At 37.4% G+C, this 26,450-nt stretch overlaps 1 protein-coding gene across 4 annotated transcripts in view; it reads left to right on the top strand.

The window, feature by feature from the left end:
- PTPRZ1 (protein tyrosine phosphatase receptor type Z1) overlaps positions 1 to 26,450 on the top strand; it is a 163,693-nt gene that overhangs the window by 70,528 nt on the left and 66,715 nt on the right. For all 4 annotated transcript variants that reach the window (XM_036864020.1, XM_036864021.1, XM_036864019.1 and 1 more), the window contains exons 3-6: positions 16,738 to 16,917; positions 19,046 to 19,197; positions 22,470 to 22,565; positions 23,043 to 23,109. In XM_036864020.1, the coding sequence (XP_036719915.1) occupies positions 16,738 to 16,917; positions 19,046 to 19,197; positions 22,470 to 22,565; positions 23,043 to 23,109 (495 nt within the window). The remainder of the gene's footprint in view (positions 1 to 16,737; positions 16,918 to 19,045; positions 19,198 to 22,469; positions 22,566 to 23,042; positions 23,110 to 26,450) is intronic.

The raw sequence follows: 26,450 nt of genomic DNA, 5'->3' as shown, positions 1-26,450 counted from the left end.
GTGTGTGTGTGTGTGTGTGCATGCAGGTATGTGTGTGTGTAAATAAGTTATAGTACATCCATGCTGTGGAATATCATCCAGCCACTTTTTAAAGTGTGGCAGAATTAGATACACTGATATTGAATGACCTCCAAGACATTATTGTTTAGAGACAACAAGAAAGTCATATCGACATGTGTAACATGATTCTCATTTATGTAGAAAGATAAGAAGAAAAATGATTCCAGATATATGCACATACGTACAAATGCAAATGCATAGACAAAGAACTGGAGTGCTTCCTCTCTTCTTCCTCTTCCCTTCATTTCCCTTTCATTTCATTTCTTCCTGAATGTTTCAGTCTTAAAGCCATTAGGAGAGGCCAAGCAAAATAAATGTTTGTGCCAGTGGAATGGTCAACCAAAGGCAGACTTACCAAGGCAGAGTGTCAGGTGTTAATTGAGATGAAGAAGGCATCCACTCAGATGATGGCCTGGCACAGGGAATCAGAGACCTATTGATACAAGGAGAATGTCACATATGAATGTTGGATTCAACCAACCATAGATTGAAAATATTCAGAAAACAAATTCCAGAAAGTTCCAAAAAGCAAAACTTGGATTTGCCCAGGTGCTGGCAACTATTTACATAGCATTTACATTGTACTAACAACTGTTTACATGACATTTACATTGTATTCAGTATCATGAGTAATCTAGATACGATTTTAAATGTATGGGAGGATATGCATTGGTTATATGCAAATATTACATCATTTTATGTAAGGGACTTAAGCATCCATCAGTTTCAGTATTCCAGGAGGTCCTGGAATCAATCCCCCATGGATACTGGGGGATAACTGTATACACCAACTAGTTAACAAGACTTAACTTTTTAAAAGAGGAATAAAAGGTGAAGAAGCTTAATATGGAGTCTTTTACTATTTTACTCTATAGCTGTATGTGTTGCTCTTTACATTGAGAATACATGCAAATTTTAATTGTTTAATAGAAAAAAAGGGAAAGATAATATCACAGAGCCCACACATATACGCCTACCAGAGCAGAAATGTGATTACACTAGTTTCAACTACTGAATTACCTCTAGTTTTAACTGAAAATTCAATTGGTAATTCTACATCGAGTTTAACGATTTTTGTATAGAAATAATTTGGGTTAGAAAATAATACAGGGCCCTCAGAAATACATCATTTCATGTGAGTGTCCCTTTGTTCAAGTCTGCCAGGAATTCTAACTGAAATAAATGAAAGTAGGATGTTGCAGTGAAAATTTGTTTTGTAACTCTTTAAGATTCTGTTACTTAGCCTCTATTAGAATTTTGTTTGCGAGGCGAAATCCAGACTAAACTAAATAGATCTGTCATGGTAACATTACCATTCTGGGTCCTAAATAAGTCTTTCCTTTTAATACACATATTGAAATTTCCTAATATGACAAACTGGGGCACATGAAATGGAGTTTCATGCTCCACTGAACTGAATTCTCTGGAGCTGCTTAGAAATGTTTCGAGAGTTTTAGTGGATTTATTAATTTTAGTGGCCCTGTTTCCCCTTACATTTGTGAAATACATATTGCTATACATTTTAGTTATTCCAAAAATGTGAATTCATTGATCTGCCTGCTTCAGAGAGCACTCATGAGAACTAAGAGAAATGATAAATGCTAATAAATACAATAACAAGAATAATTGTAGGTGATACTCATTAATTTATTTATTCACTACTAGTCTCTGTAAATATAACAGTTGACAGACCAGATAAGGTACTTGCTCTGATTAAGCTTCCATTCTATTAGGGAAAGAAAAACAAATAACTAAACAAGATAATGGCAGAGTGTGAGAAATATTGTCAAAAGAATAAACAGAGTGATGTGATAGGCAATAGTTTAGCAGAAGTGGGAGGGCCTTTCCAAGAGGGGGACATTTCAGCTGAGATATGAAGGAAGAGAAGACAGCCAGTGAAGAGGAGGCAGGTCAGCTTTTCAAGCAAGGGCAGAGTAAGTGCAAAGGCACTGAGACAAAAAAAAGAGTAGTGTGATTGAGAAAAAGAGTGAAGTGTGGTAATAAAATGAAGAGAGTACGTAACCCGTTATTTTGTGTTAAACACTGTGCTGATGGTTTTCCCTGTATTAGCTCATTTACTCCTCATAGTACTTAATTCTGTGAGGATCATCCTAATATGAACCATATTTTCAAGTGGTAATAGTGAGGAACAGAGAGGTGAAGAGTCCTACCTATAAAATTAGTCATCTGATAGTGGTGAGGACACGATTTTCACCCAGGAAGTCTGACTTCAGAACCCATGCTTCCAACATTATTCTCATGCTATTTCCCAAAGAAAGCACCATACAAATGTAAATTACTGTTGTTATTATCATGATAAAGTTTTAGTTATCTTTTATAGCTTAGAAAACTCATCTATATTTCCATATTTCATTGCTTAAAGAATGTTGTGCCCTGCTATAGATGCCAGGCTTTACAAAGAATGTAGACAAAGTAGAGACTCTGGAAGAAGACCCTCTGGTTGGTAAAGAGTCTTGATATATATGAAGCAAGTGTGACCCTATCATGAAAAAGATAAGGCTCAGGAGACTACAGTATCAGTATTAATATATTTAGAGGGACATCCTGAGGAAAAATAACTAAACATTTCATATGACCCCAAGTAGATAAAATTTGGAGAGAAATTACTTTTGGAGAGGAACTTATTTTGAAAGAGGAAATGACTTTCTAACATTGAAAACAATCCAAAATTGGAATAAGCTATGCTGGGAGAGATAAATAGACTCTAACATCAGAGATATTTAAGCCTAGGCAGAAAAACCTATTATTAAGAGTGTTGTATAGAGGATTCAAGCAATGATTGGATAATTGAACCAGGGTGGGTTTTCCCATTCCTAAGATTCTATGATGGATAAGCTATAGTCAGAAGCCAGGAGAGTCAGACTTGGCAGAGCACAGCATAGAACCCCGATACCAGATATAGGTGAAGAAGCAAAGTAAGATCCCAGACAGCAGGGTTGCAATTAAATACCAAAACCCCATTTTCTTCTCTAGTTTCAAGGGAACTAGTAATCTGGCTTAGGCTAGAAAGCAGGAGTAATCCTGTCTTAGTGAACAGGTACTCAGCTTTCTACATTTCAAAACCAATCATATCACCCCAGGGAATTGACCATGTAAACATGTCTTTATTAAATTACCTTTAATTCTCATAGCACAGATTTGTTTATCCATATGTCTTCTCCTTCTGGACCCTAGACTCACTGAAGAAAAACTTATATTTGTGTTTTCAGATCTAGAAGTGTTGCCAAAAAAAAAAAAAAAAATAGTAACGGAGACAACCAGTAGTAGACCCCTACAAGCCCAGAGAATAGATCAGAAAGTCGAAGTTGGATTTAGAAACATAACATGTTTGTGGCCAGCGTTCACTTTGCAGTTACCCATCCAGGTCATTGACATGTGCTCTTTGAACATGAAATCAGAAGACTAATTTATAAAATATATTTGTGACTTAGAAGATTATAAAATCCAAGCGATTCAATGAAAACCATAATGAGTTATGATGGAATTACATCTTAGATTTGGAACATTTTCTCCATTTGTTGTTCTAGAGATCTACCAAACAGAATCACAGTGTATTCGTTGAAAATAAATATTTTGTGCTAAGCCAATATGTCGATCTTTACAGAGATATGGTCTAGGGTCAGCTTCTTTGAAACTCCCAACATTTGGGATAGATTTCTTAAACAAAAGATAACACTGACTTCTTGGAGTTGAGATGATTACAACCTCAGCTATCTACCAATGAAGAAAAAAAAATACTTTGTTTGCAATACCTTTTGGTATTATTAGCATAATTTTTTAAAGTTTGTTTAGGGGCAGTGAAAATGAGTGACTTATTTGAAGGGTTTTCCTAATTTGACTGTCTTGAACACCTTTTAGAAATGTGGTGGTTATTATTTGTTAATGGTGTATGCAAAGGCATGGATACCACATTAACTAAACCAGAGCAAAGAGAGGAATTTGCTCTTCTGCACATGCATTGTTGACTTTTACCTTGTTCTTAATTTTGGCATTCTTCAGTATTAATTAGTTGAAGATGTCTAAAACAGATGTCAGCTGGGGCCTCCCAACTTTTCAAAGATCCAGCTATGCTGGCTTAAAAGCCAGCCTTGCTGCTTCATCCCCTCAAGTTCTGCCACCTGTGGAAGTCCTAAGCTCTCTCCAAGCTTTCTGTAACTACTCAAGGGGTCTCCCTTCTCTGCCTGCTTCGCTTCCTTTGCCCCAGCTTCCTGTCACACCATCTTTGTTTAATCATGCAGGGGCAGGGAACCTGCTCGTCCAAAAAGAGAACCTACTTATATCTATAGTTACTGAAAAAACTGTTACAGAAACTTTCACTGATCTGGACACAAGGTAGACACAAGTTAAGATACCTTTGAATCCATGCAAATGTATCCTTATTTTGCATACATGATAAAGCCTTGAAGAATCAATTTATTAAAAATCAAATATAATTGACTTGCATGACAATTTTAATATTTTTTCTTTATTTGGGATTGATAGTCCTATGGCAGAGGCTCGTAACATTTGAGTTTAAAGCCTCTAGCCATTTTAGCTTAAAGCCTTTAGCCTTTTATGTATATTCATAAAGAGTAGAGGCACTTGCTAGTTTAATGGACTATTGCACTAAATCTCTTTGTAGTGTAAATTGATTACCACCTCATTTTATCTGATTTATAAATTGTCACATACTGGAATTACTCATGTTCAAAAACTCTTACATTTAAACATCACTAAAAAATAAACTAGAAAAAAAATGAAAGAACCAGTGTTCAGACTTGTCTGTTTTCAGGAGTTTCCTGACTTGAGACTAATTAAAAAATAAGTGGAGATTCAGAAAGCAGAAAGGCTAGAGATGCAGCAGTGGACTATGTGGTTCTCACAAGCTGTTTGTTGCAACATTAAAACAATTTATTATAATTCATGAGTCAACTTTAAGATTTTTTAAACCAAGCATTAAATTTACTATCTTTAAGTAGAAATTTGGTTTCATTATCACTTAAACACTTTTTATTTTCTCATTTTAGGCTTTAAATTTGGGTAATAATGTTTCATCATCTATTTCTTTTATATTTCACAGGTTCTGTTAGCTTTCATTGGACAGTTTATTTCAAATTGTTCGTGAAAAAATAAATTTTCGTTATCATTATTTCCCTCAAGTAATAACCATATGAGTGTCTGTCTATAGAACATTTACCTTGTTTGGAAGGACTGTGATATGACAGCAAGACTGAGCAAAGGTAGATTTATGCAAAAGGCAAACAGACCTTCAATTCTTTGGGGGATTTTTTTTTTCAATTCTAACCCTTTCTATTATTTTAAGAAACATTTCTGGTTGTATTTTGTTATAAAGAGCAATCAGAATGATCACTGATGTCACATAATGTTTATTATTATTCAGCAATATACATGTTTAGAGAATCTGCTACCATTAAATTATTCTTTATGTTGCTCTTGGTGAGACCAATGTTTTATTGGCACTTTGCAAACAAAGGGAGTAAGGTGAAGATAAATTTCTCATGTATGGAATCATCAGTCTAAAATTTTTTTTTTTTTTTGGCTGAGTTGGGTCTTCATTGCTTTGCACGGGCTTTCTCTAGTTGCGGCGAGCGGGGGCTACTCTTCGTTGCGGTGCACGCGCTTCTCATTGCGGTGGCTTCTCTTGTTGTAGAGCACCAGCTCTAGGCGTGCGGGCTCAGCAGTTGTGGCATGTGGGCTCAGTAGTTGTGGTTCACGGGCCTAGGTGCTCCGCGGCATGTGGGATCTTCCCGGACCAGGGCTCGAACCCATGTCCCCTGCATTGGCAGGCGGATTCCCAACCACTGTGCCACCAGGGAAGCCCAGTCTAAAATTTTTATGTGATTTTAGTTCCCTGAAACCAGCCACCATGCTCTGTGAGGGCCTGGAATCAATGGTGTCACTTTAGTGACATCCATGGCAGAGCTCTGACCCACAGAAGAGTTCAGTTAGGCCATCTTCATGCTATTCCCCGGGATTATCAAGTCTGTAGTGTAGACCCTAGAAAACTGTGGCTCTCCCTCCCCTGAAACTAATGCCCGGTTGCACAGTGGCCATGGCGGATGCCATGGGAGAGAATGACTTGGCAAACAGTCCCCTGGGGGAATAGAAACTCTTGCCTCTTGACTGCTAGCACTGCCATCCTCAGCCACCCAAGCCAGAGTCATTAAAGCAACCGTTCACTACCCCTTCTTGCTAACTCCTACTGCTAATCAACTCCCTGGCCCTGAGTTTTTTCCTTTTTCTCAAATCCCTCTCTCCCTCTTTCTCCCTGCTTCTCTCTCCCCTAGTTTCGATCCTTACTATTCTTCAGCTAAACTGTTACTCAAACTTCTAACTGACCTAAAATCAGTTTTGTCCTCCTCAACTCAGTAACCGTAGTTACCTGCATGAAACTTAAATATGACTCTGCCACCTGCAACTTAAATCCCTTCAATAGCCTCCCAGAAAAGTTCAAACCCTTTGTCGTGGCATTCAGAGCCTCAGCGTCCGCTCACCCCTACCCATTCCTCTCTCCTCTCTGCCTTGCCTTTTACGTATCAGCACATAAAACTTCCGGCTGTTCTTCTCAGATAACCATTCTTTCTCTCTTCTGTGCTCATGCCTTTCTCTCTTCTTGGGTACTTTCAGCCCTAGATATCTTCCCCACCTTTAATTTGGTAATACTTGCCCATCATTGCAGACCTATCTCAGGCATCTTGTCATTCAGGAAGCCTTCTTTATTTCTTGTCCCATCTGGATTAGATACAACTCTTTTATGTCCCTGAAATATTCCATGCATATCTCTGCTTTTATCCTTAGTAGACTGTATTATAATTAACAGTTGCTATGTCTTGGGGTCCTCACTAGAGCCTGCGTTCCTTGATGAGGGATGCTGTTTTATTTGTCTTTGAATCGTTTTTTTTTTAACATCTTTATTGGAGTATAATTGCTTTACAATGGTGTGTTAGTTTCTGCTTTATAACAAAGTGAATCAGTTATACATATACATATGTCCCCATATCTCTTCCCTCTTGCATCTCCCTCCCTCCCACCCTCCCTATCCCACCCCTCTAGGTGGTCACAAAGCCCCGAGCTGATCTCCCTGTGCTATGTGCTTCCCACTAGCTATCTATTTTACGTTTGGTAGTGTATATATGTCCATGCCACTCTTTCACTTTGTCACAGCTTAACCTTCCCCCTCCCCGTATCCTCAATCCATTCTCTAGTAGGTATGCATCTTTATTCTCATCTTGCCCCTAGGTTCTTCAGAACCTTTTTTTCTTTTTTAGATTCCATATATATGTGTTAGCATACGGTATTTGTTTTTCTCTTTCTGACTTACTTCACTCTGTGTGACAGTCTCTAGGTCCTTTTGTACTAGACTTTTATTTTGATTCACACTAGGCACTCCATAAATATTTGATGAAGGAATGAATAAATGAACACGTAAAAGCTGTATTTAATGGAATTAAATTTTGATGGGATCTGAAGATAATATAAAACTTAGTATTCTTAGCTGCAGCAATGGATTTGTAATACTCACTCACAGCTTCCTTGTTAGTCCTTGCATGTGGCCAGTAGAATGCATCTAGGTGATCTGATTTTACAGTATTTTGTGATAAGTGTATCAAGAAAGGAGGAACTGATAGTTCTATTTAGGAATTAAACCAGAAACTTTGGTCTTATAGGCAGCGTGTTCTTTAACCGAAACAATAAACAACACTGTAGGAAAATTATCAGAAGTCCTATTGCCAATAGAAAGATCTCAGTTATATCTGTGTCTCAGTCTTCAACTCTGAATCCCTGGTCCTCCCAGCAAAGGTAGGAAACAGAGCCTCTGTTATGCCTCATACTGATAATAAGTATGTGGGCTATAAGCTTTGGGTGCAGTATGATGGTGGTGTCACTGTCACCACCACTGTCACTGTTCTCTGTTGCACTGCAAATTGAACCTCCATGGAAATCTCAGTCTGTAGGTTCAAAGCCAGATGCAGTCTTTCTTTCTATCCATTCTCTCTATCAACATAACAGGTACCATGATACTCCCAGGTATACTCCAGTCAGGATCTTGGGAGTCATCCTTTGCCTATATCCCTTTCTCACTTTCAAATAAAAATCATTTGAACAGTCCTAAATCCTTTGAAATGACGTTCTACTTTTAGTCTTCAATTCTATTGTGTTAGTTTGTACCCCCAAAATTCCCTGCCTTGATTCAATTCTTCTATACTTCTCTATAGGATTCATTTCATTTTCTGATTAAAGCACTGGTTAATTGTGAACCATTAGGAGTACCAGTCTACTTGTTCTGCTCATTGATTTCATTTGTACCCACCGCATATTATCAGGTTGTAATTACTTATCTTCAGAGTAATAGTTTTTTACTATGTCGGTGCCCTTAGATCTTCATCTTGTGTTTTTATTTTTGTTTTCCCCGTGGTCTGTAAAAACTTAAGTTGTTTATTGCATTATAGAGCAGTAATTTTTATTGTTATTGTTTTTCTAAGGTTTTTATTTGTTTACCTTGGATTTTTCCAACTTGAAAAAGTCATAAATTTTTTTTTAACGTTTTTTTTTTAAATTTATTTAATTAATTTATTTTTTTTGTCTGCGTTGGGTCTTCGCCGCTGCACGCAGGCCCTCTCCAGCTGCAGCAAGTGGGGGGCCTCTCCCTGCTGTGGTGCGTGGGCCTCTCACCGTGGCGGCCCCCCTTGCTGTGGAGCACAGGCTCCAGGCGAGCCGGCTTCAGCAGTTGTGGCTCGCGGGCTCTAGAGCGCAGGCTCAGTAGTTGTGGCGCATGGGCCCAGTTGCTCTGCGGCGTGAGGGATCTTCCCGGACCAGGGCTCGAACCCACGTCCCCTGCACTGGCAGACAGACCCCCAACTACTGCGCCACCAGGGAAGCCCCAAGTCATAAAATTTTAAACAGGAACTTTGAAGTAAGTGTCTGATCGCTCTCTCTATATATTAATACTGAACTTCAATTAATAATATTCTTCAATATCATAGTGCTTGAGGAAGTTCTGTGCTAGTATTTTCCTGAATCAATTGATAACTACCTTCCCTGACATTTGTAACCCTCTGTCAATTGGATATATCTACCAGGCTTGCAAAGATTTTCTGCTGCCCTGATGTGAGTGTCCCATTAGGACAGATAATAAAGGAAAATGCAGTCTTGACTAAACAGCTTCTCATGCTGGAATTGTTTGCATTTGATCTACTTTCAGCGCAGTTTTAATAGCAACCATTATCTATATTCACCAACTGCTTTGCTCTCTCTAGCTCCTAGAACCTCTGTTTAACCAAAACCAGAAGCAGGCACACTGATTTGTGCGTGTAAAAATACATCCTCATTCTTGTTCTCAACATAGAAAGTTACCTCAGACATCTTTCTTCCTTTGCTTTCAAATTATGTGATGACACTTACTGGTGTGACATAAAATCACTCAATGACTGTTATTCAGTAATTCAGGGGTTTATTTTCTAATCTTTGAGGGAGCTCCCTTTCTCAAGCAGCTGATTGCCTTATCTGAAAAGTGTATACTTAGTATATGTATACAGTTTGCTGGAGTACTAAGTTATATGCTATACTTTTATTGAAAATAACACTGATTTGTTTCATTTTTGTATTTAAATAAACTGAAATTTGAATCCAAGATATTTCACTGCTGATAGCTTTATGCTATTTCAGTGACTTATAAATTTTGGCTTTTGGTATATTTGTTAGCACATATAAAGCAAGTCCAGAGTAATTTATAAAGCTTTGATTTATGGTATATGGAATCTTGAGTGGAGTTTATTCAAAGCAATTACTTGCAATTAATGCCACAATCATTACTACAGTCTACATTCCAGTATTACATTTATTTTTGCCTCTTAATAATAATAATACTTTTATATGTAAATGTGTAGAGACACAAACATTTTCTTACATCAAAACCTGGACTAGACAAGAAATTCATTAAGATTAAAAGCAGTATGTATTTTTCTTAATGATATCTTGGTCTTTAAAGAATCAGTTCTAAGTCTACTGTTATTCAAAGCTTGTTAGATATCAGTAACTTATGATAACCTTGAAAAGAAATAAATATTGGGATTTTAAAATCATATTTAAATGAATTTTCAGTGGATGTCTGCTGAATACCTTATACTGTATTATAATTATTTTATCCATTTTTCTGATATTGGAAGGTAAGACTCAACAGGAATCATGCAAAGAAGAGAGAGGAAGAATGATTTTTTTCTTTGACTTTCATTTTCATCATTTTCTCAATTTTTTCTTCAAATATTAAAAATCTTCATTGGTATTTTTTTTTTTTACGCATTCCTTCTTTATTTTAAACTTTAGTTTTCCTCAGTTGATATCTTTATGTTAGAGACTGGTGGAGTAATAAATACTTCCCTACACAGAATATTTTTTAGAATGTGTTCCTATTTAGAAGGTGTGTAGTACAAAGATATTGAAGTGTAGGTAACTGTAGATATTTTATTGAAGTATTTATTCATTCAGGAAATGTTTATTTAATCCTTAAGTGCCAGGTTCTAAGAAAGGTTCTGGAATTACGATACAAATAAGAAACAGACATATTGGAGTTCAAATAAATACAAGGTACCTTAGCCATTCAGGCTGCTATAACAAAATACCATAGACTAGTGGCTTATAAACAACGGAAGTTTATTTCTCACAGTTCTGAAGACTGGAAGTCCAAGATCAAGGCACCAGCAGATTCTGTATCTAGTGAGGGCTGCTTCCTAGACCATTATTTTTTCACTGTAACCTCACATTTCAGAAGGGGCAAGGGATCTCTCTGGCATCTCTTTCCTAAAGGCATTAATCCTTTGTGTTAGTCAGAGCCCTTATGACCTAATCACCTCCTAAAGGCCCCACCACCAAATGGCATCACATTGGGGATTAGGATTCTAAGATACGAATTTTGGAGGGACATAAACATTCAGTCCATTGCACAGGGATTATGTACAAATCAGATGAAGACAAATAGAAGATGCCAAGGGAAATGTCCACTAATTATGCAGCCTCCCTCTCCCTGCTCATCCTGCATTCCTGCCAGCTCAACCTCTCTGATAAGGCAGCAGTAAGCTCCTTAGCCTTCCAAAGCCTCAGTGCCTCCCACTGGCCTCCCCACGTATGTCTGATCACGGTCTGCCTTTCCATCTCCCTCTGTAGAAGTCCGCTCACAGGGCCGAGCTGGACTGCTCGCTTCTCTCTGAGCACTGCCCGCACTTTTCTGCCGCATGAGTTTGCTCAGGCTCATCGCTCAACCAGACATGCTCTCAGTTCCCCTCTGCCTGTCAAGATTCTACCCATCCCTCAAGGCCTGCATTGTGTGCTTTCATATCCACGTTTACCTTCTTTCATCCCGTGTACTCCTTTAGGCATTTGTCTACTTTTTCTTGAACGTGCCCCCAACCTTCTGGGATGCAAGGATAAACAAGCAAGCAAACAAACTTGAACTCATGCACATCTCCTACAGAGCCTACAATCACTTTCCATTCTGCTTGGAATCGAGAGTGCACAGGATGTAAATATTGAATACATTCACTTGGTGTTCAAAGCCTATTTTCCAAAGATTTAATTTGTTTCTACTATGTGCCAGACTCAGAGTTTGGCAGTAAGATACAGATGCGATAACTAAGTTGACAAACAGCATACAGTCTGTGAAGTGCTCCAATACAGGTGAGCACAGGAAAATTTATAGGAGTGGTACTAGTTCAGGTGAGTCAATAAATGGATGAAAGAATGAATGAATACGTGAATAAATAATTTATTTTAATTCTCTAGAGCTGACATTTAGTACTCTGCAGTCCTCCTGATGAGTAAATCACCCTGATAATCTTCTGCTGCAACGACAATGCATATCCTAATTTCTTCCTTCACAACATTTGTTAATAACACTCAAGTGATACAATATAGTTCTAATGAATTCTGTACACCTGCCTTCTTGGGTATGTCATCCTGGTTTTTATTACGACATGGACTGAGGTCTCCAACTGCAAAATTAAAAACATTAACTTGGGAATTTTAAAAATAATGTTTAAGCGTAAGGTTAACCTAATGGTTCATTATTAAAAACAGCTAAAGTATATTTAATGCTTCTTTGATTTATGTTTCATCCTTGTGTGCAATCTTAACACTTTATTAATTTACTTTCCCTGGGTCTCTACTTATGATGATTTGAAACATCCTGTTTTCAGAGTTCACTGCAAAAAGAACATTGGTCTTATTTTTTTGGACTTCTTCTGTTTTACAGCCTTTTCACTAAACAATTTCCTTTTGCCTATTCTGGTTCTTCTATTTTGTCTGTTAATCACAGAAATTAAGGAGGCTTCCTGAACCTATACCATACTTGACATCATGATCTAGTAGGTATTTTAAACTGAGTCTACACTCATACACTTCAGAGATCCAGTGACTCAGGATCATTGTGTTGTACAAGGTCAGACAACATACAATTTGGACACGAGATCTTTCTTTATATCCTTCAGCAGAAGTTTAGTGGGGACTACTCAACAAAATTGCCATATAACAAACAGTCAGATGTGATCTGCAGTTGAGTTTAGAAATGTTTCTTTAGTCGGTCAGTTTTCCTTCTTTCTTTTTTCTTGTTTTCATCCTATGTTAGACCCCTGTGAGCTCAGACTCATAAAATGAAAGACATCATCATTTTTTGTCTGTTTCAGTCATTCAAGAAATGTTTATTGAATACCTACTATGTGCCAGGCTTTTTTTCTAGACACTAGAGTGTGGAAACAATAAATAAATAAACATAAGTAGTATCTTAGGAGGAGAAAAATAAAGTAAGGAGAGGTGATTGAGAATGACTGAGGGAGGGACGTGTATTTTATACAGATTGTTCAGAGAAAGCCTCTCTCCAATGAGATGCATTTGAGCAGAGACCTGATTGGAGCAAGCCTTGCAGACAATTGGGCCAGAAGATTCCAGAAAGAGTAGCAGCAAGTGGAAGTGGTAAGCTTCAAGGCTTTGCATGCTTAAGGAACAGAAAAGAAGCCAGTGTGGCTAGAATAGAGTGATCACCACAGAGTGGTAGGAAGTGAGATCAGAGTGGATGTGAGTGGTGACATCATATAGGATCTGTCAACCCTGAGAAATAGTCTATATTTTATTCTAAGATGAAACGGTATTAGAAGGACCTGAGCCAAGGGGTTACATGCAATCTGATAGGTGCTTTAAAAGATGACTTTAACTACAGATTGCATTCGTTTTCTTATGCCACACAACAAATTACTACAGATTTAGTGGCTTAAAACAACCCATATTTCTTATCTCACATTAGACATGGGTCATGAGTCAGAGAGGAGGGCCTACTTAGCCAGATTTTCTGCTCAGGGTCTCACACATCTAACATCAAGGTGCCAGCTGAGCTGTGTTCTCATTTGCAGCCCAGGGTCCCGTTCCAAGCTTGTGTAGGTTGTTGGCAGAATTCACTTCCTTGTGGTTCCAAGATTGAGGTCCAGGTCCCCAGTTTTTTGTTTGTTTGTTTGTTTTTAGCACCTTAACCATTTTTTCTATTGTGATTAAAAAAAAAACTCATCACATAAAATTTTTCATCTTAACCCTTTTTACGTGTACAGTTCAGTAGGGTTAAGTATACTCACATCGTTGTGAAACAGATCTCCAGAAATTTCTCATCTTGCAAATCAGAAATCCTATACCTATGAACCAACTCCCCTTTCCCTCCTCCCCTCATCTCCCGGCAACCACCATTCTGCTATCTCTCTCCCTATGCATTTGACTACTTCAGCTAACTCATCTAAATGGAATCATACAGTATTTGCCTCTTTGTGATTGGTTTATTCGTTGATTTTGCTGGCTGTCAGCCTGCCGGGGTGGGGCTGGGGGTGCCCTCTCAGATACTAGGGGCCACTCTCAGTTCCTAGCCGTGCACCCCTCGCACAGCCTGGCAGCTTACTTCTTCAAAGCCAGCAGGAGAATCTCTCACACTTTGAATCTCTCTCTTTTTCCAATTTGCCGAGACAGAGCCTTCTATAACATGACATAATCACCCCTATCACCTTTGTTGTCCAGTGTCACCTAATCAAGGAAATGACTATCCCATCATATTCAGAGGTCCTGCCCACCCTCAAGTGGAGGAGATTGTACAGGGTGTGAACAACTGGGTGTGGGAATTTGGGGGGTCATCTCGGAATCCTGCCTACCAGGTAAGTGGGGAACAAAATTGTGAAAGGGGCAAGAGAAGAAGCTGGAGACTAATTAGAAGGCGCTGGAGATGTCTAAGCCATTGCTTCTCAACATTTAACATGTGTGTGAATCTCCTGGGGATTGGGTTAAATTGTAGATTCTGACTTGGTAAGGCTACAGTGGAGGCCTGACTCTCCTGACAATCTCCTAGGTGATGGTGTTGCTGCACGTGGAACAGCAAGACTTACAGGCCAGCGATGACGGTGGCTTGGGCTAAGGGTGCTAACAGTGGAGATGAGAAATGATCTGATTAAGGACATATTTTGAAGGTAGACGCAAAAGGACTTTCTGAGGAGGAAACAGAGGCACCAGGATGACTTCTGTGTTTAGGGGATGGCAGTGATCATAGGAGGCACTTGTAGGGCTGAAATCCAGTGTTCAGTTGTGGATACGCTAAGTTAGAATCCAAGTAGAGATGAGCACTAAATGCTGTGGACAAAACAGGTTATAAATCATATTCAGTGCTCTAGAGACTTAAAACTTTGTGTTTCTATGCACCACAACTATGAGACTCTTCCTAAGTGTGCTCAGAATTTATTGTACTGTTTGAAAAAATGTAAGCAATAAAAAGAGCTTTATTGATTCGTACTGCAATTTCTTTCTCTGCTTCTCTTGCACTGACACTAGTAAAACAAGCAGTGTTTTCTTGTCCCCACGCCAGTGTTCTTTACAGTGAAATTAATGTATTATTACTCAAATTGTTAAAGCTGTTCCCAGAAGCCAAAATGTGCATCACTCTGCATATTTCAAGCATATTGTATTCAAGTGCTCTCTAAAAAGAGAGCTAGATTTTAAAATAAAGTAAGTTTTCAGCACCTATTATTGATTCTGGTGGATGCCTCACTAGGAGATGAATTACCAAATTTTCCCTGGCTATATAGGCAGTTTCATGGTGCGACTAATTATTATTTCTTTCCTGGGTTCAATTATGCAAAATTAGCTTTATCACATCATGAGAGCTTGCATGTAACTCGATCCTCACTGATTCCCTTATAACAAAAAGAAGATGGCATAGACTAGAGTTGTACGGAGTGTATGTTTTCTTATAATTTCTCTGAACATCAACCATGTGAAATCTTGGCCTTACCCATACTCATGTTCTGAAAGAAAAGCATTTGAAAGGATAGAAGCTGAAAACGGTGTGGCTACCTGCTCTTTCATGGAATGGCGGCAGAAATGCTAGAGTTTAGCCAGAGAAAAGGTTGAGACTTGGACCCACAACATTGCATATATTTTAATAGATGAACATTAAATAAAACATACCCATTGTTAGCACTGCTTGGGTGCTTAGCTAAGTTAATGTCCAGTGAAATAAGTTATGAGAGATGGTTTGTGGTTTCAGGTAGTGGTGAAATAAAGGCAACATAGGGCAATTTGTGTTTAGAGGACTATTCATTCTGTGGAACAGATGAAAATTCACTTCACTATAAGCAAAAATCTTTAGAGAAAGCCCTGTTTTATTTTTTCTATTGTTAAACCATAAAATCAGTTAGGTTTTATAACCAGGAAAAAAAAGGGGGAGAGGGGAAGGAAGGAGATATTTCAAGGAGAGCCTGGTGATTACATTTTTATAAATAAGCCCTGAGCAGATGGAAATTAAACCAAATCGTTCAATGCAGGGATCAGAGAAAGTCTAAAGGAGCCTCCCCCCACCCCATCCCCGTGGAGAGTACTAAGGAAGTCAGAACTTAACTCCGCTCATCTGGACATGCTTCAATCTGGAACCCTGAGCTAAGACTAACTATCTGATAGAACAAGTAGGTTTTCTGTTGATTTGGAAGAGCGTGATGGCTAAACAAGGCCATTGTTGAACCCTGCCCTTGTTCTATAAGCATCTTCTTATAATGTATCATATTAAAACCCAGAATCTAAATCTAGGCATACAGTTGTTTCTCAGTATTGGAGAAGGATTGGTTCCAGGATTCCCTCGGATACCAAAATCTGTGATGCTCAAGTTCTTTATATAAAATGGTGTAGTATTTGCATATAACCTACAAACATCCTCCCATATTCTTCAAATTATCTCTAGATTATTTATAATACCTAATACAATGTAAATGCTATGTAAATAGTTGTATATACAATGTAAATGCTATGTAGATAGTTGTATATGCAATGTAAATGCTATGTAAATAGTTGTATATACAACGTAAATGCTACGTAAATAGTTGCCAGTGCTTGGCAAATTCAAGTTTCCTTTATGGAACATTCTGGAATTATTTTTCCCAAATGTTTTTGCTCTGAGATTGGTTGAATCTGCAGAAGTGAAGCCTGTGAATACAGAGGGCCAACTGTAATTATTTTAAGAATTGATTTAAAGATGTCCCAATTTTCCCTACTATTGTGTCTATTTTTATGTAACATATTAACTACTTTATAAATATAAAATTTAGCTTTTGCATGGTAATTTAAAAACTAACTTCTTACCTTTTTTTCCCCTAGGAGCATTGAATCAAAAAAATTGGGGCAAGAAATATCCAACATGTAATAGCCCCAAACAATCTCCTATCAATATTGATGAAGATCTTACACAAGTAAATGTGAATCTTAAGAAACTTAAATTTCAGGGTTGGGATAAAACATCTTTGGAAAACACATTCATTCATAACACTGGGAAAACAGGTAAAATATTTGCATTTTGTTTCTGACGTTAATATGTTTATCAGACCTAGAGTATGTTTAGGTTATTTTCCTTTGAATGATGTATTCTGAACTGGATAGAAACTATAAGTAGAAGAAGTCAAATAGAAAATTGGAAGTTTAGACCTTCTGAAAATGTGTACAAAAAATTAAATGACCAAAGTCATAATATCATGTTCTCCAGTAATATAACAATAAAGATACCTCCACTGGAAGGCTGATAAAGATAACATAATATATAGCTATTGTAATTTAATAACTCCGTCACTGGTTAATCACTTAGTCAATCAGGATTTCTTTTTCTTGGGCATTTTATTTGATCTTGTCTGCTCAGCCTTGTGCTATATTCAATATTTGGATGTGAAAAAAGCAATCTACTATAACTGAATTTTAAGAAATTACTAGCCCTTCTATTAGAAAGTTTAAAATTATATACCATCCTTAGGAAGCACTAAGTTTTTTTTCTTAGTATGCAAAATATAATACCATAAAAAATTCCAGTAAACAACAGATAGACAAAATAGTTTACAAAAGTGAACAGTATTGTTATTCTGATCTTATATGTTAAATGAAATCGTATGTATATCAGGAAGTTATGTAAAAACAAATATAGGAAAAAGATTAGAAAAAATATTCACTATAATAGTAGCTATGTTGGGGTGGTTTTATCATTTGTGGTATTTTTCTCTATTTTCCATATTTTGGTAATATAATTATTTGAATGTGGTAATTTAAGTCCCGTGAGGGTAGGAATTTTCAACATCAGTGCCTGATAAATAATAAGCACTCAGTAAGTATTTGCTGAATGAATAATTTGAAAAGTTATTACATGTTATAATATATTATTAATTTAATACATAATAGTATATTGTCCCAAATCTTGACATTTTAATTACCAGTTTTGAAGGATGTTACAATGCAGTGAAGCATGTAATCTCTGCTTTATTTTTCTTAGGAGAATGTGGTAAAGCACTTGATCTTTAGAGCCACACTTTTTAGGTTCACTACTGGCCATTTAAAGCACAGTGTGGAACCTTGAGCAAGTTACTTCATCTCTCTGTGACTCAATTTCCTTATCTGTTAAATAGGGATTGTAATGGTATCTTCTTCCTAGGGTTGTGTGAGGATCAGATATTTAATACATGTAAAGTAGTGTAATGCATGGCATGTCGTAAGTGATAAATGTTGACCATTATTGTTATTGTGTTTGTTGCTATTGTTATTATTCATGAAAGTTTATATCTCTAGCTGGCTGGTGTCCACTGAAAAAAAAAGCACAGCCTAAAAGTTAAGAATTATGTTTTATTTGGCAGACTTTATACTGGCCAATGTGTTGGATTCTGTTCCTAATGCCAACAGTGGTTTCTGCATGATAGAACAAAGACTATTTAAATCTGATTGAGAGACATTGAAATCTTGCATTAGGGTCTCCAGAGAATCATTCATCTCCAGATGACTCCTAAAGTACAGTCAGATAGTATCTGCTACGGAACTGAAATAGGAGAGTTTAAGATTCTGAGACTTGCAACCGAGGGTTCAAACATGAGATGGCTTAAACCCCTTCAATAGGAATGGGTCTCCTGCCTTCCTTGCCACAGTCTAGGACAGAAGTTCTGAAGCTTGATGAAGCCTAGAGTGATGCCTGGAGGCATAAGGAGATGGGACAAAAGCAGCAGCCTGTTAAAGAGTAGAAACAGGCTGACCTTGAGAAGGTTGGGGGTACCCCCAGGAAAAGACTTCCTCTTTCCACGCCTCTGTTCCTTCTCCCTTTAACTGTCCCCTCACTACCATCTGATGCGTTAGGGGAGCAGGGCTTTGGACACCAAACAAACAAATCTTGGAACACCAAACGGACAGGGCAGGTGGACTGCCTGTCTCCTGCTTTGAGTGCTGTATAGCAGTTAAGGTCTTAGGTTTATTTTACGTTTGTGGCAATAGGATACATTAAGTATACTGTGCAGAGTTACAAAGTTCAGCTTCCAAAATGGTAACTTTTTAAAAATTTATCAAATAAATGATTTTATTAATGTACTTTAATAGATGAAAATTTAGTTAAATTTGCAATTTTGATTCTCAGAAACTTAGATGCGATTTTATTGTTTTTTTCAAGTGGAAATTAATCTCACTAATGACTACCATCTCAGTGGAGGAGTTTCAGAAACGGTGTTCAAAGCAAGCAAGATAACTTTTCACTGGGGAAAATGCAATATGTCATCTGATGGATCAGAACATAGTTTAGAAGGACAAAAATTTCCACTGGAGGTAAGTCAATAGTTCCACTAGTTACTATTTCACTTTCTAAATCATTGGGATTTTATTTAGCATACAATTTGATTCATTTGTAATCAACTTTATAATTTATACAGCTATATTTTGTTTACTTGGTTAATATCTGCCTTCCTCACTAGCCTAAGCTCAATAAGACCCATATTTGATTTTCCACGTCCTGGTAATGCAGAGTGTCACATTATAGATGATCAATAAATATTGATGAGTGAATGAATGAAATTCTTTCCATAGCCCAGTAGGAATAAAAGGGGAAAATTTTATCAACATACTGGAGAATCAAAAAGCTTCAAATTAAAATGAGAAAATTTTCAGATTTAAAATTGGCAAAATAAATATAATTATAATAAATAGTGTGTGTGCAGTGAAATATGTAAACACTTTCATACATGTCTGGAGAAAGTATAAATTGGTAGACTTTCTGGGAAGCAGTTCACTTGTTTTTATCAAGAGCTTTAAATGTTTTATTCTCAATATTCACATTTCAATTTGTAGCAATTTAGTCTGAAGAATAATTAAGGACATACTCAAAAATTTATGTGCAAAGACTTTTTACAATAATAAAAATTGAAACAAAAGGAAATGATTAAATACATTATGATAGATTATTATAGATCTTGTAAAAATCATGTTTTTCAACGATTTACACAAAAAAAGTTCATCATAAGTGCTTTTAAAAAGTGGAATGTAAAATAGTATACACAGTATTTTTTTTTTAATTAATTAATTAATTATTTTTGGCTGCGTTGGGTCTTGCTGTGCGCGGGCTTTCTCTAGTTGCGGCGAGCGGGGGCTACTCTTCGTTGTGGTGCGCAGGCTTCTCATTGCAGTGGCTTCTCTTATTGTGGAGCACGGGCTCTAGGCGCGAGGGCTTCAGTAGTTGTGGCTCGCGGGCTCTAGAGCGCAGGCTCAGTAATTGTGGCGCACGGGCTTAGTAGCTCCGTGGCATGTGGGATCTTCCCCGACCAGGGCTTGAACCCGTATACACGGTATTATTATTCCAAATTTTGTAAAACATGAAACTAATTAGTGGCTGAGAGTACAGTCTGAGTCAAATGGACGAGGCTTGAATACTGGTTTCACCATCTAGTTAGTAGCTATATGACATGACATTGTTAAAATTATTTAATTTCCCTAAGCTTCTGTTTCTGGTCTGTGAAATTGACATAATAGTAGTAGCACATCTCTGTAAAGTTATTATGAGGATTAAATGAAAGATTGAATTATTGCTATTGTAAAAATAATTGAAGGAAACCAAGAAAACATTAATAGTGATTTTCTCTGGGTGATGGCATTATAGGTGCCTTTTCTTTTCTCCTTTAAAGTTGCCATATTTTCAATATTACCTGTAATAAATCTGTATTACTTTTATAATCCAAAATAGTTATTGAGAATAAAAATAAGATAAATTAGTTATTTCATAAAGGATTAAAAATATTTTAATGTGGATAAGCACATTCAAGTTTATGACATAATTTTTTAAATATCCTTAAAGAAAAGCATATTTATCAAATTTGGTTTGTTAAAAATACGAAAGTCAACTCATTAAACACATAACATTCTCACTTCTGAGAGTTTAGCTCTCTCACAGTACTACTTAGAACAAAGGTGAAAATCAAGAAAAACTAACAATAACAAAAGCTGTGATTCAGCAAAATAAATTATACAGAATCTGTGTACTAAACCTCATGTATTTTTCTTATTTAAAAGCCCCTCAAGTTGTCTCTCAGAGATGTCATTTGTTTGTTGTTTGCTTTTTATTTTGTTTTTTTAAAACATTCGTGGTTTTTATTTTATTTATTTATTTTATTTATTTTTATTTTTTTGGCCGCGCCACGTGGCTTAGCGGTGTCTTGGTTCCCTGACCAGGGATTGAACCTGGGCCCACGGCAGTGAAAGCCCGGAATCCTAACCATTGGACCGCCAGGGAATTCCATCTTGTTTGTTTTTCAAAACACTCTTCACGTAATTGTGCAAGCAGGGAAACTGGGGGGTATGCTTGACCTGCTGTTTCTTTCTGGCCTCTCACATCCTATAATCAGCTCCTTAGTTCTGCCCCTAAATGATGCGGGAGGTCAGAAAAAGGTTCAAACCACCTTTGTCTCTTACTTGAGTATCTAAGTCCCTGCAGCTAGTTTCTCTCCAGTCTTAATCCCTTCTGCTCTCCCCACTTCTCCCCAGCCCTGCCCCCTTCCCATCAAGGACTTCTATTGCCCTCTAGCCCAAACTGCTGGGACTGCCTGTGTGGCCCCTGCCCACTTCTCCAGCCTCATATCTCTCTTCTCTCACGTGTGCTCAACTGAACTTCTAACAAACTACTTTCCATTTCCCACACTTCTCATACTTTCTTGCCTGTAGGCCTTTTCCTAGCCCCGGTCCCTCTGACCTGAACACACATTCATCTCTTCTGCTTTTTCATCTGTCAGCTTTAAAGCCACTCATGCTTCAGGGGTCAACTTGGAAATCCTCTCTCTGAAAAGGTTTTGGTGACCACCCAAGGCAGGAGCCACTGCCTTCCTCTGCTTCACACCTGCTATTTCTCTGATCCATAGCCCTAACCACACATTAATCTTTTCAGAGTTTCTGCTCTTCCCTTAATTATATGTCTAAACTACCTGAGTTATCAAATTTCCAAGCCCACGACACTAGGAGCACCAGCTTATAAGTGAGAGTGGAGGCTGTTATAGATAGATGTGTGGACTGAAGTAGAAATGAACAAGGGATAGCCTCGCACCAGGGGGGAGAGACTTAAAATACGGAATTTATGACTCCTTTGGTATTTTTGAGGTAGAAGCAGAGAGTTCTTGAGAGTTTCACTATTAGTAGAGCACAATACAATAATGTCCAAAACTGGTAGCTCAGACCATCAAGAAAAGCATGTCCATTCAGGAAAGAATGAAACCATATTTGAAAGAATTCCATAAAAACAGGGAAAATAACATTTGATAATTTATTACATTTGATAGTTGCTCTAGTAAATTATTCAGTGTCCCCTGGTAATCACAAAGTGGTAATTTCAGAGCTAGATCTGTCCAACTTTGTATTTCTTTCTTCATTGAAGGATAAGTGATAGTTGTGTATACATGTAATTGATAAAATATTTTGAAAATTCACAAAATATAGAATTATATAGTTTATAGAATTTTTCAAATAGAATTTAATGAACTGATAAATTATTTTATAGTCCTTTTGCTGACTTTTTTGTGAAGTCTTTGTATGTAATAAAGCCATCTTTGTTACATTTATAGATGCAAATCTACTGCTTTGATGCGGACCGATTTTCCAGTTTTGAGGAAGCCGTTAAAGGAAAAGGGAAGTTAAGAGCTTTGTCCATTTTATTTGAGGTAATCATTATACAGAGATTTAGCACTAACTTTTCAATCATGGGGAATATCAAAACACACTTTTTAACAAATAGAAGGGCTCATAAGTGGAATGATAACTGGTGCTCATTTTCAAAGAGAACAACCTCTTGGCTGGTATGTTTAAAAGGGGACTCTTGTATTTGTCAATTGGATATGTCACTTCCAGCTGGAGCAAATCTGTGCACTCATACACTACAAGATTTGCTTATTTGCAAAGCATCAGCATGATACAGCAGTAACTGTGAATTGTAACATTTTAAAATGTCCTTTTCCTAATGGAAAATTTGAAAATTATCTGGTTTTTGTTTGGTTTATTCTTAACTTTCTGTGAAAAAAAAAGTGCATTTAGGACATCACTTTTGAATACTTAAAATAGAATTTACTAATCTTTACATTTTATTCAATAATTAGTCAAATATTTTATGCAATTTTTAGAGCATCATTCTTCTTTCACAGGTTGGAATAGAAGAAAATTTGGATTACAAAGCAATTATTGATGGAGTTGAGAGTGTTAGTCGTTTCGGTAAGCTATTTGGAGAAATGTCTTTCTTCCAGATTTACTTTGGATGCATATGAATTTTTACAATGTTATAAAGATCACTTGTTCCAAGGAAGAAGGGCAGACATTTATAAAGAGGAGCAATCTCTCACATCTTACACTTGACAATTTATACGTTTCTCACTAAAGAACAATTTATCAGAAATTTTTGTCGCATAAAATCATAAAACGTTAATGTAAGTAGGAAGTTGGAAGTTTTCTAATTCTTTTATTGAAAATAATCTAATCACATTATGCATTTAAACGTATTTTTAGTCTGTCTCTGCATTGTACATCTGTAAAAGACTCTATAATCTGAAACCAGTTAATTTTATAAAAATTTTATTTTAAAGTGAAAAGGGAATTGTTACTCAAGTTCAAATGTATTCCCTGGTGGTTTCCTTGATAAGTCCTTTGCTTTACCAATATGATGAGATAAGATTTTTGGAAGGTGAATGCTTACATAGAACAAGGTTCACTATACTTTTATATTGTTCTGCCTGCTATCTCACGGATCTTGTAATTTGTCACAGCAAATGCTTTTGACAACATTGGCAAGAGACAGCAAACCTGTTGTTATTGTTGTTTTATTTTTATTAAGCAGAGTATTAATGTTGTCCTGAGTTATCAATAAAGGAGGATTATTCCTCTCCGGGAAGCTGCAAAATTTGAAATCAGAAACACAACTCACATAGATCCTTTTCTTGAAAGCAGAAATCTGGCCTAGGGTTGATTCATCTTTGTCAATTATATGTGAGAACTTGAATTGACCAAACTTTTCAGAAGTCAGGCATATGTGAGCTCCTGCAGTGCAGCTTTCTCTTTTTTTTTTGAAAGGTGCAATCAAACGGCATAAAGCTGTTAGTTATCTCCCTCCATCCACCTAGATTGCAGAATTCAACATTGAATACCACAAGCCACACTTAATTTTTCCCTCATTTAGTCAGAAAGTGGAGTCTATGCAGACTGCAAGAAGGCAGCTAGTTTGAATTCCTAAACTTAAAATGATGTAAGATATGAACCTGAATGTTCCCAGGCCTTGCACCAGCCTGTGGCGACCACAGAAGTGATACTAACACTGGTTGTTAGTCCTGATTTGTGCAACTGTGGCACTTTGGCCAATCTCTTGAGGCCTCTTCAGTTGTTTCTGGGGGTCTCTAGGAAGGTGTAGTATGATCTTAAGAACCAATTTGCTCATGTTCTTGGACTAAAGTTTCTTTTTAATATCTACTGTCTATAAGCCATTGAGCGGGATGCTTCGTCAGAGCCTGCTGTCACCTAGTACCCTCCCTGGGGATATGGGTTCCCTAACAGCATTCTGCCTCTGTCCTGACTCTTAGTTCAGAAGCAGAACAAATGGTCTCCTGGGCTGGCTGGAAACACATACTAGTCTGCCCTCTATCTATCTTCTCTCTCTCTCTACCCATGCACCAACTTCTTCTCTCCTCTTTTACCAAAAAAAAAAAAATCCTCCATGCCTATCAGCCCATCTACTAGATACTTAATATTTCCATGTACTCAGCAAGGACACCTAAGCCCATACAGTTGGTAAGTGGTGGAGCCAGGATTTAGAACCTGTCTGTCCAAAAAGTTTGTTCTAATATATTGTAGAGATTTATATTAGTTACATGTTTCAGAGCACATATGAAACACCTATCAATTTGATTTGAATGGTTGTGAGATGTGATCTGTCCAAACTAAATAAGTTAAGTCCTTCCAAAGTTAAATGTTTGAGAGTTCTTGGATTAAATTTAGTCCTATTTCAGAGTCTAGAAAAATCCCCTGGTGCCCCATAAACGATAGGCTTCCCAACATTGGCTGCCAGCCATTGCTGCTGGGAACTTGAAGGCAGTGCTCGTCTTTAGACAGTGACTCAGGAACTGCAGCTAAACTCACATTATATGGAGAATATGCAGCTAAAATCCTGCCACATATTCTCCATATAATGTGAGTGACACAAAAAATCAACACTGTTCAACCATCATTCAGATTATAAAGTCTGCCTTGTTACAGTGTGGGCTGGTCGCTCATTTCCTATATTTCTCTCTAAGAGACAAACCCATTTCTCTTTCCTTCCCTCTTTCTTACCTTTTTTTCTTTTCCTTCCTTCCATCACACCTACTCTATGTTAGACCTTGCTCTCACGTGGAGTGGTGAGAGAGGGGGTGTGGTTGCAGCAATCAGAGATAATGCATTAATATTCCCCAGGCAGAGCCCACAAAAGGAAAAACTGTTAGTCGAAATCCTTCAAGTTGCAAGAAGGAGACACACCCCAGGTAAATCATCAGTGATTCTCAAACGGGAGTTCTCATCAGAATGATTTGTGGTGTTTTCCTAATCACAAATGCAGGCCGGGAATTTGTATATTGAAAAATCCTTTTTTTTTTTTTTTTTTTTTTGCTGTAAAGCTCTTTTTTTTTCTTTTTTTTTTTTTTAACATCTTTATTGGAGTATAATTGCTTTACAATGGTGTGTTAGTTTCTGCTTTATAACAAAGTGAATCAGTTATATATATACATATGTTCCCATATCTCTTCCCTCTTGCATCTCCCTCCCTCCCACCCTCCCCATCCCACCCCTCCAGGTGGTCACAAAGCACCGAGCTGATCTCCCTGTGCTATGCGGTTGCTTCCCACTAGCTAGCTATTTTACGTTTGGTAGTGTATATATGTCCATACCACTCTCTAACTTTGTCCCAGCTTACCCTTCCCCCTCCCCATATCCTCAAGTCCATTCTCTAGTAGGTCTGTGTCTTTATTCCCGTCTTGCCCCTAGGTTCTTCATGACCTTTTTTTTTTTTTCCTTAGATTCCATATATATGTGTTAGCATACTGTATTTGTTTTTCTCTTTCTGACTTACTTCACTCTGTATGACAGACTCTAACTCCATCCACCTCATTACAAATAACTCAATTTCGTTTCTTTTTATGGCTGAGTAATATTCCGTTGTATATATGGCAGTGTTGATGTGGCCCCATCCTAAGTCTCATTGTCCTAAGTGATAAGAGTTGGTTTTAAGTATTTAATCGTTCTTTCCTTGCACTGGGCCTGACCATGGTCTTTGTCTTTATCTCCTTGTCTCTCACCCTCCTCATCTTTCCACCTCCTACTATCAGCCTCCCACGAAGGAGGATCTGATTGGTTTGTTAACCATTAATTCATGTTCAAAGGAAGAGGATCACTGAGTGAATGACTGATCACAAATAGAGCAGTGTTGGCTCAGGTGTGATTCTCTCTTATGTTAGCAATAGTGAGGTTATTCAGATGAGGTGCATGTTTCTGCAAGCCACAAAAAACCCACCTTAGTCCACTTTTCTCATAAGATG

This window comes from Balaenoptera musculus, chromosome 9, assembly GCF_009873245.2.
Source record: "Balaenoptera musculus isolate JJ_BM4_2016_0621 chromosome 9, mBalMus1.pri.v3, whole genome shotgun sequence".
NCBI classification, from domain to species: Eukaryota; Metazoa; Chordata; class Mammalia; order Artiodactyla; family Balaenopteridae; genus Balaenoptera; species Balaenoptera musculus.
Note: the sequence above shows the minus strand (reverse complement) of the source record. Positions and strands in the feature narration are given on the sequence as shown.